Source organism: Xenopus tropicalis, chromosome 3 (genome assembly GCF_000004195.4).
Source record: "Xenopus tropicalis strain Nigerian chromosome 3, UCB_Xtro_10.0, whole genome shotgun sequence".
Classification (NCBI taxonomy): domain Eukaryota; kingdom Metazoa; phylum Chordata; class Amphibia; order Anura; family Pipidae; genus Xenopus; species Xenopus tropicalis.
Window position 1 is genome coordinate 69,523,233 of NC_030679.2, and position 17,766 is coordinate 69,540,998.

The window sequence follows — 17,766 nt, forward strand, 5'->3', positions numbered from 1 at the left end:
GACAGGGAAGGAAAGGGTGAGAATTGCACAGAACAAAGTGGCAGAAGTTATTTGTAACAGGACACTCTTTGTTTTCAATAAATTTAACCTCCATCCTCTTTAAAATAACACTTAACTAAGATTCTTCCCTCTTTTATACCACTGTGTTGTGGGGGCATAAAACAAAGTTGGAGCTTCAATAATGCTGCTGCTGTGTGTTCTGAGACATGATGTGGGCACTGCATTCATACTGCTGTGTGTTTTAGGGGTAATAAACATGAAACATAGCTTAGAAATATTAGTGGGTTCTAGGGTTATGGGATTTGTTATCCAAAATGCTTGGGACCTGGGGTAATTGGATTTCCATACCTTAAAGCTACTAAAAGCATTTAGACATAAAATAAACCCAATACAAACCACCAATATAGATTCATGCAGCTCAGTTTTATGTATGTACATATATTTTTACTTATATAGCACTTCTTATGTACACAAGTAAAATTACTGTTTTATTATTACAGAATAAAAATAGAATTATTTTCCTGAAATGATCTTTAAGGGAGATGACCTTTCCATAATTTGGAGCTTACTAGGTATAAAGTTTCCAGATTAGAGATCCTATACCTGCATTACCATTTTATGTAAGCATAAATTGCATTTTCTTGCAGTTTCTATGTAATAATGTGTCATAAAATAATATGAATCTGTGACTTTGAGTAGGTGTGTCTAAATGGAAGTGACAAAAGTGGGCATGGTCTATTGTAAGTTTTGTGGAGAACCACAACATTATAGGTGTCCCTGGATTCTGCTTCAAAAATCTGTAACATTTCCTTATACAGTTAAGCATAATTCAGTGATCATTTATTCTAATCTGTTTTTACAGTCTTAACTGATTGCACAAGAGTAAACAAACATGTATTTCAAGTAGATAGTGGTTTGCCATAAACACTGCAATGATGCCTTAGCTGTTCTGTTTATCCAATTTTTTTATTTGATTTCTTTTAATTAAGGCATATAATTTATAATATGATTATTATATGCTATGCAAATGTATTACTGAAATCCATATGATATTTTGCTAATTATAGTTGTAATTTAAAAAAGTTTCTCCCAAAGTAACTAATATATAGTTTAGTTTTGTACAACCAACTCAAAGAATGTATTTCTTGTGCTGATGTATGTGTTCCTGGCAAACAATTAGTGCCCTATTTTATTAAGCCCTAGGAAAGAAAGAACACTACCGGCAGACAAGAATAGGCTGTACAATAAAACAATCTCTAGCTCTCCACTTGCTCCCTGCTGGGGAAAAAGATTTTTGTTTATTCTGTATTATTATAGGTGGTATGGTTGTGTATTTGTTCTTGCAAGTTGCAGGTTACTTCTGCCTGTCTCACAATCCCATTACTAGAACTTGTCCTGTCCCCCAGCTCACCCCCACCCACCCCCAGCTGGGGTCGCTGGCCAATTGGAGTTGGACTGATGCATACATTGTTATTCATTAGTCTTCTGGCCAATCACAACAGGAATGCCACTGTAAAGAAACAGAGCAAGTGGGGAACTGTAGAAAAGACTTATAACCAAGGAGAACTGTCTTACCTTAAGCAAAAGGACCTGTCCTTTTCCAATACTGGCAGGCTCCCCTCACTGGCATCAATGTTCTTCCAGCTCTACCTGTGCAACGTTTAACACCAAGCAGACATGACTGTTGAGCGGGGACTGATATTCATAAAGATTCTTTGGTTCTGAAAGTCCTGATCCAACTCACAAGCCGGGTTTCCCCAGATTTGCAGAGACTTTTGGAATCAATGTACTGGAGATGGAGAAGGAGTCTCCTTTTGGACTATCCCATATTTGTGTCCTTTTGACTGCACTGATGGCGATTCTACCTCTCTCCCAGGGAAACTGGATGTAGGTATCCTCATGCTGTGTTATCCACTGTCCTGTGGTGGTACCGTTGTAACTTTGTATTGTAAGCAGCAGGCTGGGTGGGACTCGTTCACTCTAGTGCAGAAGGCATATAATGCAATCTGTGTTCAATCACTGACTGTTTCCTAGAGAGGTTGGGACTGGGATATATACAATAGCCAGCATGCCATCAGACTAGAAATCTCCACCCTGTGTGGATACAGATTGCTTTTATCTCACAGAAAAACTTACATCAGCTGTCTCATTGTTTGTCTTTCTGAGCTGCACAACTGTATAAAGTAGTATGGCAGATCCCAGATTTGCCAGGCAATGCAGTTCTCCTTTCATGTCACATCTGGGAGATACAAACTGGCAGCTCCCTGGCAGGGTTAGTGTGACATTAGTCTGATTATCATCCAAATCACTGTTGCTGGTAGTCCCCATTCCCTAGTGTGATTCTTTTCTTTCTTTCGATCAGCTGTAGCTTTGGCTTGCTTTTCTTCTTGCTGGGATTCAAATTTTCCCTTCCCACCCCCTCATTAGGGCCAGAGAGGCAAATGTTTTGTCTTCCAAGAACTCCTATATGTTTTTCTTCTTGCTTTTCTTCACTAGAGCAAAGGAAAAGTTTATATTATGTGATTATGTGAGAAGTGCATATTAAATGTTGAGTAAATTTAAATTATACACATTCTTATACTTTATTTGAAAATTTTGTTTAAAATTATGAAGACATAAAAGGAAAAAATGTCCAGTTTAAATCCTTTTCATGCAGATATTATATTAAGATTTAAGCACTAGGTTCCCTTTGAGGACTCACTTTGGGTAAGAAGGGATGCTGGGAATTGTAGTTCATCAGCAGCTGGAGAGCCAAATATGACAGGTCTCTGACAATACATATGGGCTACACAAGCTACAGGGTTTTCCTACACACCAGTGGCTTTGATTCATTAAGCAGCAGTGATCAAGGAATGTCGAGCACTTATAAGTGTGAGTTATCATCTCTAAGTTAATAAATCCCAGATATTTTTGGACATATTTATCAATTTTGGAGTTTGTGAATTCAAGTTTGTTTAAGCTTACATATCGAATGCTCGCTTATTTCTTAATAAGGAAAACTCATTCTAGTAAAAAATTTGAATACTTTGAATTTTTCAAGTTTACAAACTTGATTTTGAAAATATGGCTTGACTTTACCAAGGAACTCCCATTAACTTTCTAATCTTTCTGGTTTTGTGCACTTAATAAATAACAGACATTCGAGTTTCTGAAACATAATTCTAATTAAAATGTTTGTGATCATGTGTATATATATATATATATTCATCTAGACACTTGTAGGTTAGTATTAGCCCCCCCTTTTTTTACTTAAATTACTTTTTTGAAATTGTAACTATAACTTTCCAGGACACATACCTGCTTTTTTAATCCCAGTGCTATGTAAGATCCATTATTATTACTGGAAATATAGGCCAGTAAAAACTGTACATTTTACTTAGATAATCAGTCCATATTTGCACATTTTAAATAAATGTTAACATTTATTAAAGCTGAGTTATTCTAACTAATTTTGTTGCATCTAGTCCTTTATGGAGTGTATATCAGCTGGAGGTATATAATCTCTGTATGCTGAAAATGTTAACCTTTTATACCCCTATATTGATGTTATCTTGGATTCCCTTATGCAGGTGTCATTGTGTCTATTCAATTGCTTTTTGAGTGCTTTTTACTTTTTGCGTTTGTTTTTGCCTAATCTGCTTGGGTCCCTTACATGAATGTAGAAATGTCCAGCATGTCACCCATCAGCACCAATCTAGTGAATTTATTTGGGAAAGACAGAAGCCCTGAGTGAATGCAGTCAATGTCTCTGGTATTCTGAGGATTTGACTCTTTAAGCCAAGGAGGTGTCAGGCACGTCAAAAATATGTAGCATGACTGACACTGATTCTCCTGAATCTTCTATTCTCCCTTATAAAAATCCCTATGCATTGCTGTAGGTTCAGCTCCCCTCTGTTTAGGTACTTGCATAGTGTCATTTGGTACTCGCAAAATGTGTGTAGTTTTTGCCATATTTCAATTAATTTTGGTGGAATAAGTTTAGCAGATTTTTGAAGCAGAATCCAGGGACACCTATTGTGTGGTGGCATGATCTGCATGAATCCATAGTGGCAAGCAATCCTATTGATTTTATTTAATGTATAAATGTTTTTAGTAGCTTTGGGGAGATTGGAGATCCAATTTAAAGTGAAAAAACAGAAAACCAAGGTCCTGGGCATTTTGGATAATAAATCCTATAACCCCACAACCCAACAATATATCTAAGCTAAGTTTTATGCTTATTACCCCAAAAACACACAGCAGTATAAATGCAGTGTCCACTTAATGTCCCAAAACACATAGCAGCATTATTGAAGAGCCAGCTTTATGTTTCATGTCTTTAGAACACAGCAGTATAAAAGAAGGAAGAATCTTAGTTAAATGTTATTTTGAAGAGGAGATGGTCAAACTTATAAAACCCAAAGAGTGCCCTGTTACAGATAACTTCTGCACCCCTGCCACTTAGTTCCGTGCTATTCTCACCCTTTTCTTCCCTGTCAGCAAGAAGCCTTTGTGCTGCATCTTCTCTGCATTCACTTTAGTCATGTGGATTGAAAGTTCAATTTACAGGTATTCTTTATCCATGTGAGGCTTACAAGTGTCTAGTGAGATGCAACAGCACAAATATTAAATACAGACAAGAAAGAAAAAGGTAAGAGCAACTCAGATGTAAAACAAATATTGCAGAGAATCACAGGGAAGCAATATGAAGGACTCTACCAGGCAGGGAAACAAAGGGAGGGGGAATGATTAGTGCAGCGGTGAATCAACTGAGTGAATGAGAATGGAATTCAGTGCAGCCACTCTAACAAGGGATCACAAGTACCGGGAGAAAAGAGGCAATCTGAGTGGTGGGGGATCTGAGGGACTGGGCAGAAGACATCAGGCAGTAGTATTTAGTAAAGCTAAACACTGCTCGCAGTTCACCCAAATCTAATATGTCCATACTTAATATACATGGTTAACTAAACTCTGCTGCTCCACCTATGAACGTGTATAACCAGTAAGTGCTCCTGATTCCATCACCAGTCAAGGCACCCAGACCCAAGCACAAGCGAATTTTAAAAATAATTTTTCCATGGGAATGAATGGAAAATGCCAAAGATTATCCCATTGTGGAGATTCTTACTCACTGCCATGGAAATGTATTTTCAGGGTCTTTAAAGCCCTGGGGTGTGATTTCCATCAGGCAAGCCTAAGGTTTCTGGCAACTGGTGGAGAAGCACCCACACACAGCCTAGGAGCCAGAAATGAAGCAGAAATCATCCTGTTTCTATTAAAACAAATAACATGTTCCAGGGCCAGAACTGGGGGTAGGCAGAAGAGGCATGTGCCTAGGGCGCAATGGTGAGGGGCGCCAGGCAGGTACCTCTTCTTTTACCTACCTCTAATTCCGGACACTTTCACCCCGCTGCAGCGGCCCCAGCAACCCTGCCACCCTGTGTGCTCGCTTGTGCATGTGCGTGTTCACACGGGAAGGGGGTGCCTAGAGCGCCCGGTCAGCTTGGCCCAGCACTGACAAGCTCTTTGGTAGGATTCAGGTGCATTTCCATGAGCTGAAAAGCACTAGCAAATAATAAATCCTTAAGGAAACTGTTTGGCACTTGACCAAAAACCAGTTTCCCGGCGTGCGAAAGATGCTTCATTGTAAAGTTCCTCCTTGCTAAAGCTTAGCAATAATTATACCATTAGTCTTGATAGCTAAAGCACACTGGCTTTTTGTTAGTTGCTGTTCCTTGTAGCAATAATCAAACACCCGTGATTCTACTAGTAGTCAACATATAATTTCAGTACTGATGCCAAGGTTGGCACAATACCCATGGGACCCATCGGCTGGCCAGATCCAGGGTAAAGTCTCAGTATCTACCTAGGTCTAATAGGCCAAGGCAGAACAAGACAGACAGTAATGTCCAGTTGTCTGATACAGATGATGGCCCTGTTCCTACCTGTGGCATCGTGTAGTTCCCCTGCCCAACTGACGTCACTGCACATTGTCACCAAAGAGTGCAGGTCAGGTGCTGGCTTCTCAGTCTGAGGTCAAGGTTGACATGACAGGAAATTCCTAAAATGCAAAGCTGGTATAACCCTGTGCAAGGTTGCATGGAGACCCAAAATACGTACAGGGTTCTCCTTGCTTGCATTCGTTTTGTTGTGCCAGTAATTGTTTTGTCGTTTCAAGTGTTACTTTTTATACCAAGCACTTAAGGCCCCCATACACGGGCCGATAGAAGCTGCCGATATCGGTCCCTTGGACCGACTCAGCATCTTATCTGCCCGTGTAGGGGCAGAAATGAGCGGGCTGGCCGACCGATATCTGGCCGAACCGACTGCCCCATTGCCACCTACATAATCCGTCGTTTGGCCCCAGGGCCAAACGATCGGATTATTTTTTTTTTTAACTTCAAGCTCCCCGATATCGCCCACCCGTAGGTGGGGATATTGGGGGAAGATCCACTCGCTTGGCGATCTCGCCAAGCGAGCGGATCTTACCGTGTATAGGGACCTTTAGCTATTCATTGTAGAAAAGACCTAGTTATGCTGGAATTTTGTTGGATCTCTACAGATTAAGCAATTATTGTCTAAAAATGTGGATACATACATTTTGGGCTGATAAAGATGCCCAAACAAGCAATCTTAGTGCTAAAAATGGGAAGTGACCTGCAGCAAGTTAAAGCATTTTAAAGAGAATTTTCACTCAAATAATGAAAAAATGCATACTTTAATTTTAATTCTAAATTTAATTTTACACAATTTTCCATTATATATGTATTAAAAATATCAGTTGTTTCAAAGTTCTAGTATTTGCAATCACTATTAAAAGCATTATCTGTCTATGCCTTACAATTATCTGTACTGCTTCTCCTGACTGAAACATTAGTGCAAAAGCCAGTTCTTCTCCAGTTCCCATAATGCCTAAAAGTTGACTTTTCCTACATTGTTTCAAAAGTCAGGACAAGCCATGCAGATAGTAGAAATGGCCAGACAGGTACTGGAAGAACATTTACAAATAACTTTTAAACCATTACAAAAATGTAACATATATATTGAAAAGTTGCTTAAAATTAAACTATCTTCATTGTTCCATCATTCCCCCTTTAAAAAAATTGTGACACAATTCTTAGCATGACTGAGATTATTTCATCAAAGCAATTATGTCTGCCTTCATTGAAATAAATGAACACAAATATGCAGATAAATGAGGCACTCTAGGCAGAATAACCTATACCAGTGGCTGTTACTGAACATTTCTAAGAAAATAAATTGAAAGGAACCCTGCTTCTAAATAAGGCATATTGTACATTTCAGATTCTTTCAAGTATTTTCTGTGTAATTTATTATTCTTTATGGTTCATTTCATTCAAGTTCAAGTGAAGTTTAATTTATCATTATATAGTAAATAGTTTACTGCAAAGCTAGAGATATTTTTGAGCACAGAGGTGCATGTAAGTACTGAAACCACAATAAAGAATAGTTACACTCTTTTAATGGTATAAAGGGCTGAGGATTTAAGCTAGTATTCAAAACTTGTTGACATAAATTGTTATGATCACATATATGTTCTAATGTTTAGGGACAGATTACAGAGAGCTCCGTTGCTTTATGGCATGTTAAGCTAACAAGTTGTCCCTTATTGGCATTAATATATGAGCCAGATCTCATGATTCACTTACAAATTACTAAACACTATTTTTGCTGTTATATAATGTGAATGTATAAAATACCTCAAAAGTTCCAGTTTTATTCTTTAAAGAAAAGCATGGGCATGTTTGTGATGCCTGTGTATGCTTTTAGTTTTTAAAAACTGCTTTTGCCTGACATTGTCATCTGTAATAAAATCAGAGGTTATTGGTAAATGCAGAACTAAAAGCACATGAACATTAGTCTTGCAGCAATGTCTGCCATTTTCCAAGTATTTTTTTTCTGTCCTGTCCAAATTCTCCCATACCAGACTATTTGCTTTGCTAGAATAGGGCATGTGCTAAAAAAAGTGAAATTCCAAAGCTGCATAATTTGCACCACAGCCATTCATTCACCATTTTAGGGGAGGGGGAAGTGACACACATGTGCAAAGCAAACAAATAAATACAGTATAATGCAAGTCAGCAATGCAGAATTTGACATTTGGTGCTTAGCACATATTTCCACATTTCCCAGTCATATACAGATACATTTGTATATAATGTTATTTGCTGAGTTTGTATTAGTTACTAATGAGAAAGAATTCAGTGCACTGCTACTATTTTATTTCCCGTAATAAGTACTTCAGAACCCTCATCTTGTATGGAAATGAGATACTCTTTTATACTATGCGCAGACTAGAATGACTGTCATTCTGGACAAGTCCAGTATGATGTTTCTTGCACATCGTATCTCTTTTAACTTTCAAAATTCCTACTTTGAGATGCTTTGATGGTCATTCTCATGTCTATTACCATATAACTTTGCAGAAAATGTATTTTGTATATGTATATTCTACAGAACTGATCTGCTATCTGCTATGTAATGTGATCCTTTTTTTAGACAGAATGGCTGCACAACAGCTTTTTATATAAACTATAGTAGTATTTCAGAAGCAATCACACACAGCTTTTATAGCTATATATATGATAACACAAAAAATACAGAGGGTTTACAGATCTCTTGTCAGGTAACTATGTGTGTATAGGTTCATAGACTTCTGTATGTTCGGTTTATAAACCTTGCACCGGGTTTTCACAGACACTCTCCCAGTGTCTCTCTCTAAAAGACCCTCTGCAGACTGACCAGCCAGAGCTTGAAGGCCTGTTGATTAGCCAGAGGAGGTCAAGATGAGAGAGCAGCTTTTTTTAGGAAAATGCAGATGTCATCCAGACACTAAAGTACCAGCAGGTGCAGGGCGCAACAGAGTCCTTCTCTTTCCTTTGCCATATGCTTTTTAAATGAGCACTAAGGGGTGCACTTTGCACTTGGGTCCCCGATCAAAGTAAATGGCAACTAAAATATGAGTCTTGTTCAGCTATATGCCATGAGAATATAGGGAATAAGGAAGAACACATGGCTTTTGGGAAATATGTTTAAGTTACCAATAAAATGTTACAAGCTTGCAGAATAGAAATTTAAAACATTTTCATCCAAAGTCTATTTTGCTGTTAATGTGGAAAGTGGTGCTTTGCTGCAAAAACTGTTTGTTTACCACAAAATGTTTCAGGTCATAAAGGATCCTTTTTAAGTGCATGTGAGAAAGGGTCCAAAGCATGTTGTGGTGAATAAACAGTTGTTTGCAGCAAGTACTGGGGTGACTTGTGCTCATTCAACTTTATTGAAGATTCTACAGTTCTACAAGCATTCTTAGTGGTGGAACACAATAAAACTAAGAAGCAATGTGGTGAAAGCATTACTGAGAAACCATATTATCCCCTACCCCAGTGGAGCGTAAAAACGAAGGTCACTATCACATTCACACATACTGTGTGGCAGAACCACATATAACCTGTCTGTATGATTTGGACTGTGGGAGGAAACCCACGCAGACACAGGGAGCACATACAAACACCTTGCAAATAGTGTCCTGGTTGGTATTGAACTCAGATCCCAGAAGTGCTACCCACCAAGCAATTAAACTCATGTCCACCTGCATTTAGGTAGTTATATTATAACTTTAAGTGAGTGCTACAGTGGCAACAGATTGTAACAGAAGAACACTGCAAAGTGTACTAAAACACTTTATATATTTTAGAAAAAAACAATAAAAAGTCTAGTGGAGTAGAGCTTAAATAACCAAGAATAAGGAAATAGCATCTGGGAAGTAATAACAGATTTTTCTGGTCAAAATCCCAGTTTCTGTCTGTCTACCCAGAAGTATTTTCAAAACTTAACTATGCATGTCATATACATATAATGACCTAATTCTGTGACTATGCTTCCAATTGCAGGTGGCTAGGTGTTACATCTTTTGGGGTACCAGAGAAACTTGGTTGCACCAACCTGCCGCTCAGCTTTCACCAAAAGGAAATGTGCAGGAAGAAACCGTACTTGTTGTCCAGCATAAGGGAGGGAGCCCGACTTGGAATACATGAGTGTAGAAACCAGTTCAAGCACGAAAGGTGGAACTGTTCGGTTTCACCCACCATTTCCTCTGCAAGTTCATCATTTTCCTTATCTTTCATAACTTCATCATTAGCATCAGCTCATACAATTTTTGGCTACGAGCTAAGCAGTGGTAAGTTACATTACATAGAAAGACAATTTTTATTTGATGACAAACCACATATATATAGTGTGTTTGAGAGGCAAGCATGGAAATTTACAATGACAGCAAACATTCACTTGTCTAGTTGTTTTGGTGGTAAGTTTCTATCCCTCGTATTTAATTAATGACACTATGTTTGCCCAGGAGCAGTAACCCATAGCAACCAACAAGATGTTTACATTTAAACAGGTGACCAGTAAATGCTGCTGGCTGATTGGTTGCTATGGGTTACTGCTCCTGGGCAAAATTAATGTCTTTTATTCATAACTCCCTTAGTGTGGCTATAACTAGTACATTTCTTTTTGCTTAATGTATATGACATTGTTTTAATGCTGCTTAAAATGCAAGTAATTCTTCCTACAGGTTGCCTTTCTGCTATAAAATGGCACATTCAGGAGCTTTTATGTTCTACATTTCTGCAGCTATGTTAATGGCATCAATGCTAAATTTTCCTTTATGTAAATCTTTAATACCAGGGAATGTTTTTTTTATCTTGGCTCATATGAGATTTATGACTTCCAGCTATGCTGAAAATGTATGTAGATGAATATAAAATGTACTTAAAACTATATTATTCCAATGAAAACACAGTTTAGTTTGTGAAAACCACAGGGTGATCTAATTGCAGCACAAGAAACAAACTCAGTTGGGGAAATAGAAATCATTTTGTAACCAAATGTTTCAAATGGGGTGCCTGCTGTGATGATGAATGTGTATTTTGATTTTGTAACCATCTAGAAGAATATCCATCCTGTTTGATTAGAATTGGGTTTCTCCCATGGTTATTTCTTAACTTGTATTTTATTAGCTTAAAATAGAAAACTATAATAGCAGAAGTAATAAAACATATTAAAGAATACCAACATACAAAATATATCCAGGAAAATGAATTTTTGCTTTGGAATAGACATTGAGTTTGAAATAATATGTTAATAATAACATGTTACACTTAAAGAATGTTCAGGCAGCTATGGGCAGAGATTGCCAGGATCAGCAGTTGAGTTCCACCTATTTCCTTCTGCTGCTGATGCCCCTTCATAAAAAGCTCTTTAATAAGTTGAGCTGCAGCCATTTTAACTGGAACTCACATGTGTGACCACACTGTATGTCTGTTGCATGTTAATTAAGCCATACATCAAAAATATTTTACAGAAGAGAATTCCTGGTCCTGTCAGAGTAAGGGAGTAACATTCTTAAAGAGGAAGGAAATGCTAAATCACTGGGTGGGGGGGGGCACCAGCTGGGGGTTTCAGGTAAGTGATTAAAATCACTGGGAAGTGCCTTACATTTTGGCACCCCAGTGATTGGAACTTTCCTTCTCCTTTAAAGGGACAGTTTACACCCCTTTTTTAACATGAGCTTATTGAGTAGGGTTTTTGCCGAATATACTTTTTGCCCATTGTTTAAATTATAAAATATCTATGTTTTAGGTTATTGATTGTACTAAACAAGAATATGAAACCAGTTTCACTTAAGCACTTTCTGTCACTTCCTGATCCTGTAGAGCTTCAGAGGATCTGATAAAACAAATTACCAGTCCATTGAGAAGCTCATGATATTAAGCTGTTCGCAGGCTGCTGCTTAGAGAAGAAAGGGGTTTGTTATGGAGCTCTGAATAAACTGCCCTGTGTATATAGGAAGGGGGGGGGGGATTGTGTTCAAGAAAAACAAGCCAGCTTTCAAATTAGTGCTTTCTAATAGCAAAACAAATAAATGAAAATAGGGATTTTTTTAAGTTAAAACAATAGGCAGAATGCAATTTCTACACATACTCTATTTATTGTGTTCATTTTTAGCAAAGGAGTTCTTAGGTGTATAATGTCCCTTTAGGATCCCATTAAAAATACACTTAAAACCCCTAAGCCCACCACTAAAGATAAAAATACAAACAAACATTGCTCTTTTTTAACTTCCCAGTTGCAGCTGAAGAGATAAGACTGGGCCAGGCAAGAACTACAGAGCCAAATCAAATGTTGTCTGCAGCTGTGTTTTTCTTTCAAAGGCAATACATTTAGGGATAGTTTGTTTTATTTTACAAAATCACTTCTTTTGTTTTGGGTGAAACTATCTAGGTAAAGCAGATATGAAAATATACAATTTATCATTTTTTGTGCACAAAATACCCTGAGCCAACATTTTTTGGGTTATTTACCATGTCACAGCTTTGTAGAATGTATCTTTTACTTAACTGATCTGCAATGTGCATGACCTACCCCAGAGTGGTTGAATTCAATCCTGAATTTCCTAATACCTCCAAGACATAGTTTTTTTACAGGATAAAAAGGGTTCCACAGGACCCAGTGACTCAATTCTGACTCTGTTCATTTTATGTTCTGTGTGCTTACACCTGATCACCTATCAGGAATAAATGCAGGGTCTAACTGTAACAGGAAATATGAAAGTAAGCTCTGTCCAATCATTGGCTAAAGTAACCTTACATGTATGTGTGCCCTTAGTTTGTATGTTAGCACAGAGCCTTGTGAACCAAGGAAATGGACTTACTTATCATAACAGTGTTTTAATATGGGATTATTTAGTGGCACATACTGTACTACAAAAAATTGTTAAAAGGACTTGAATTATACAAATTAGGCTCAACTGTTTAATATGGGCTGTTTTCCTATGGTTTTCCTATAGTTTAATGTAAAATCTCAGATGGTTTATGTAGCAGTGACCAAAGAAACAGTTTGAAATTACAGTCTGCAGAGAGCCGTTGTTATGTGACCCAAGAGTGCTGGCTTCATTGCAAAACAAGAAAACATGACACACTTAGGAAAACACTTAATTCTAGGCCTCTAAAGCTAAACAATTTTGGATGAATGGCCCAGAAGGCTGACAGAGGGAGGGGAAATATGTGTTTGCTGACCAGAGCCTGAATTAGTGGTAGGCAGAAAAGGCATGTGCCCACTGCCTACCCCTAGGTCAGGATCCTAGATATTTCTGGATTGGCTTCTTGTCACTCAGCAGCATCCCTTCAGTGCACCTTCTGCTTGGCCTGGTTTTGTTGCTGACACAGTTGTAAGGAGGACAAGGCTTTGTCAATATTACTCTATTATTTGGAGACATCATTTTGGTGATAATATAAACCCACTTTTTTTATTTATTTCTTAGAAATTATAACCACCCATGTTTTTAATATTCTTTTAATATACAAGTTATGTAGCATAACAATGGATTGATAGAAAATGGAATACATTGTTAAAAACAACAACAAAATGCATATACTAATTACTTTATATATACATACACACAAACACATACTTCACAAAAGCTTTACGTGTTTTAGCCTGCTTTAAGTCTATAAGACTAATGGCTTAATGGCACACAGGGCTGTTTATGGGCTTTTCTCCACCTGCAGGCACCACTCTTCCTCCACTCCAGCCTTTAAATTATTTGTTTTTCAGCACAGAAATGCTTTATGCATGTTTTTGGGCTGAAAAATGCCAGAGTTCCAAGCTCTGCCATGCATGTCCCATTTATGTAATTGGAAAGCTGCAGTGGGGTGTTTGAGCATTTCTCTGCCAGATGGAAAATACCAATGGAAAATACACACCATGTGGAATAGGTCTTAAACAAGTGACAACTAAATGCTGCCTGCTGATTTGTTGCTAGGTGCTAGATAGCTAGATTCACTTAAACTGTTTCAGGAGGGGTAAGTACTGCTAAGCTAGGGGCAGCTTACAACTTATAGAATCTATTATTTGTTGCAACATGAACAATTACTTATTTACGTGATGGAAATTCAATCTATTCAATAATAAAATATATACATCTACTATATCTGAGAAAGCAATGCACAGTTCCTATAACATGATTTATCTTTATCCAAGGCACCAAGGAAACAGCATTTATATCGGCTGTGACAGCAGCAGGACTTGTGCATTCTGTAACGAGAGCATGTAGCGCTGGAAATATGACTGAATGCTCCTGTGACACCAGCCTGCAGAATGGGGGATCAGCTAGTGAAGGATGGCACTGGGGGGGCTGCTCTGATGATTTACAGTACGGAATGTGGTTCAGCAGAAAATTTCTGGATGCCCCATATAAAAACTCAAGTGGAAGAGACTCTGATGTACTAAATGCAATGCACTTACATAATAATGAGGCTGGCAGACAGGTAGGATTATTATAAATGAATGTATTCTATATTAATTAACAAAATGTTATTGTACACTCAAAATAAATGACCACACAAATTAAACTCTAATTTGTTTTATAATTGTGTTTTATAATCCCCTACACCCTTGACAGGGGTAACAAAATGCTACCAAACCCACAGACCTAGGGTCACGGCCCAAAGCCTGACTCAAAAATCTATTAAAAAAAGATATTTGTTATTTGTCAGAAGTCCAGTAGTAAACTTGCATGTCGCTGCAATTTATGTAGAGAATACATTATTCTTGCACCATTAATTTGCTATTTCTTGGCAGTTAAATGTTAAGATATTGAAGGGTATTTATCGATATAGATTTCTATTTCATTTAGATACTATTAAGGGTTTGGTAATGGATTCATTCATTTATTAGGTATAGAGCACTTTATGGTACAATTATGAGATCTCTTATCTGGAAACCTGGAAAGGCCATCTCCCATAGACTCCACTTAATAATTCACATTTTCTCTATAATAAAAATACAGGCATGGGACCTATTATCCAGAATGCTCGGGACCTAGGGTTTTCTGGATAAGGGATCTTTCCGTAATTTGGATCTCCATAACTTCAGTCTGCTAAAAATCATTTAAATATTGCATAAACCCAATAGGATTGTTCTGCCTCCAATAAGGATTCATTATATCTTAGTTGGGATCAAGTACAAAGTACTGTTTTATTATTACAGGGAAAAAGGAAATCGTTTTTAAAAATTTGAATTGTTTGCTTATAATGGAGTCTGTGGGAGACAGCCTTTCTGTAATTCTGAACTTTCTGGATAATGGGTTTCCGGATAAGGGATCCCATACCTGTGCTACCTTGTACTTGATCCCACCTAAGATATAGGTGTATAAATACGTATAATTGGATTGAATTTGTAAGATATAATTAATCCTTACTGAAGGCAAAACAATCCTATCCAGCTTATTTAATGTTTAAATCATTTTTTACTAGACTTAAGGTAAGGTGATCCTTATCCAGAAAACCCCAGGTCCTGAGCATTCTAAATGACAGGTCCCATACCTATACATTCACTAGATAAGCCATTCCATATATTATCCTATTTAGTTCTACCTAGCGGTCCCATACAGGAAGCTAGTCTTTTTTATTGTTGTATTTTTTTTTAATTGAACTGAATTTGTTTTATTATTAATTATAACTTATTAGAGATCGCTCTCCATTATTCATTTTATTTTATGTGAATGTATACAAATATTGGGAGCTATAAGAATCTTGGTGAAAAACTGGATTTAAATTTGTCATACCTTTTATGCAATATGCCTATACAGGCATATATATTGATTGCAGTGTCAGTGATTGAGTATTAAGAAGCCAATTTCTTGTTTGCTAGTGCAGGAGAATACTTGTCTGCACAGCTAACCTAGATAACAAGTAAGGGTATTGCCCAACAGATCAGCTAGATGCAGGGATTGTTGTAGGGTGATTAGGCCATTATGTCACATGGCCATGCTATAAAATTGAATTGGCCTGTAATCCTAAAAAGAAACATGCCAGTAATAAAGGTTGTGAATATTTAAACATAATTACAGATATCATTTTACTTTCTTCAGCATTTATTCCTGGAAAAAAAAACCTGCTTTATTTGTTGGACTCACTAAATTCATACTCGCGTAACAATATAAGAATTTGCTTCAGTGTTTTGACATTTGATAATTCTTTTCAGGCTGTCACTAAACTGATGACTGTGGACTGTCGTTGTCATGGAGTTTCTGGGTCATGTGCTGTGAAAACTTGTTGGAAATCCATGTCTTCATTTGAAAAGATTGGCAATTTTCTTAAAAACAAATATGAAAACAGCATACAGATAGCAGACAGACTAAAAAGGAAGGTACGCCGCAGAGAAAAGAATGACCGTAAGATACCCATATATAAAGGGGATCTTGTTTATACTAACAAGTCTCCAAATTACTGCGTAGAGGACCCAAAACTCGGCATATCTGGAACACACGGGAGGGAATGTAATCGCACTTCTGAAGGATCCGATAGCTGTAATCTACTCTGCTGCGGCCGTGGGTACAATACACACGTAGTAAGACATGTGGAGAGATGCGAGTGCAAATTTGTGTGGTGCTGCTATGTACGTTGCAGAAGGTGCGAGAGCATGACTGATGTACATACCTGCAAGTAACTTTCTCTACACACAGGAGAGAGCATGGACAAATTATTTATGACCAGTTTTTCTACAGTTAAGAAGATGCAGTCATAAAATTCTAGGTGCTAATAAAACCTATGCCATGAATGTAGGCCATTCACAAAAAAAGGTGACTTTGCCCTTTAAAGAGCCATCAAGCTTGACTATTTATCATCAGTATTTTCCTTCTATGCCACCAAAAATTTTTTAGTTACAGCTAATTGCAATGACATTAAGTTTGCCCTGCAGAAAATGCCTGGATGTTACATAACATTCCTCATCTGTTAGAGAATACAGGCACTTCTCTAAGGGAAAAGTACACCTATAACTGAAATATGGATAGTAGGGCAAAGGATGCAGTGCATATAAAAATAGTGTTTCTACAAATCTCTTGCCTGTAGGGAAACAACTGCCTAATATAAGCTTTACTATCTCTACTATTTTTCTGTTGAAACTCATAATCATATCTCAAATAATTACACCTATTTGTCAAAAATAATTTTTTTGTCGGACAAAAACGTATTTATTGTGGATTTCCCGCAATACATTTTCCCTTTCCATAAAATCATATCTAGCTGGTATGAATTTGAATAAATGATACAAAACAAACATACCTGGAATATCTGTACTCAGTCAAATAGAATAGCTTAAAATTATGTCATAATGGTTTGGTTTAGTAAAGTAAAGTGCAGCATTAGTTGTTGCAGCTATTTCATGGTGCAGTCGATTTTAAAACCATTATGTGAAATGACTAGAAAAGATATGGCAATCTCTGTACAGTTATCATTGCAAATTATGGAAGTTAAACCTAAATACTAATATAATGATAGTTTGATTAAATGTTCAAGCATTTTAAAATGAACCAATTTCAGCAGTAAATTATGTTATTACAATATGATGTAATTGCATAGATACTGGATATGTGTAGGCGATTCACCAACGGAATAGTTAAGTGCTTTGTATACAGTATTGAGAGACCTGGCCAGCAATAAAATCTTAATAGACTGCAATATCAGTAAATGTTATAATCACAACAGTATTTAGCAGCATTTGGTGACCAGACGTACCTTAATGTGATTTACAAATATAAGGGTTTTTTATATTTATGATTTATGTACTGGTGCAGATATTTTAGCCATTCAATAACATTTATTGAAAAGTATTATATGAATGCAAATATAGTTCTTTGTATGTACAAATGTTATATTTTCATATAAAATTCCATTTGAAGAGACTGCCACATTTTGAAAATTAAAT

General features: G+C 37.0%; 1 protein-coding gene across 1 annotated transcript; it reads left to right on the forward strand.

Annotated features, from left to right (window-relative positions):
- The first annotated feature begins 1,795 nt into the window (after positions 1-1,795).
- On the forward strand, positions 1,796-16,506 carry wnt16 (Wnt family member 16). The gene is made up of 4 exons (NM_001103081.1): positions 1,796-1,887; positions 9,891-10,177; positions 14,038-14,324; positions 16,042-16,506. The coding sequence occupies exons 1-4, from the start codon at positions 1,796-1,798 to the stop codon at positions 16,504-16,506; spliced, it is 1,131 nt and encodes a 376-aa protein (NP_001096551.1).
- The last annotated feature ends 1,260 nt before the right edge of the window (positions 16,507-17,766 follow it).

Coding starts and splice junctions, on each gene's coding strand:
- wnt16 (NM_001103081.1), top strand. CDS start 1,796: ATGGAGAAGGAGTCTCCTTTTGGACTATCCCATATTTGTGTCCTTTTG. Junction 1,888..9,890: donor CTCTCCCAGGGAAACTGGAT/GTAGGTATCCTC, acceptor TTCCAATTGCAG/GTGGCTAGGTGTTACATCTT. Junction 10,178..14,037: donor TGGCTACGAGCTAAGCAGTG/GTAAGTTACATT, acceptor TCTTTATCCAAG/GCACCAAGGAAACAGCATTT.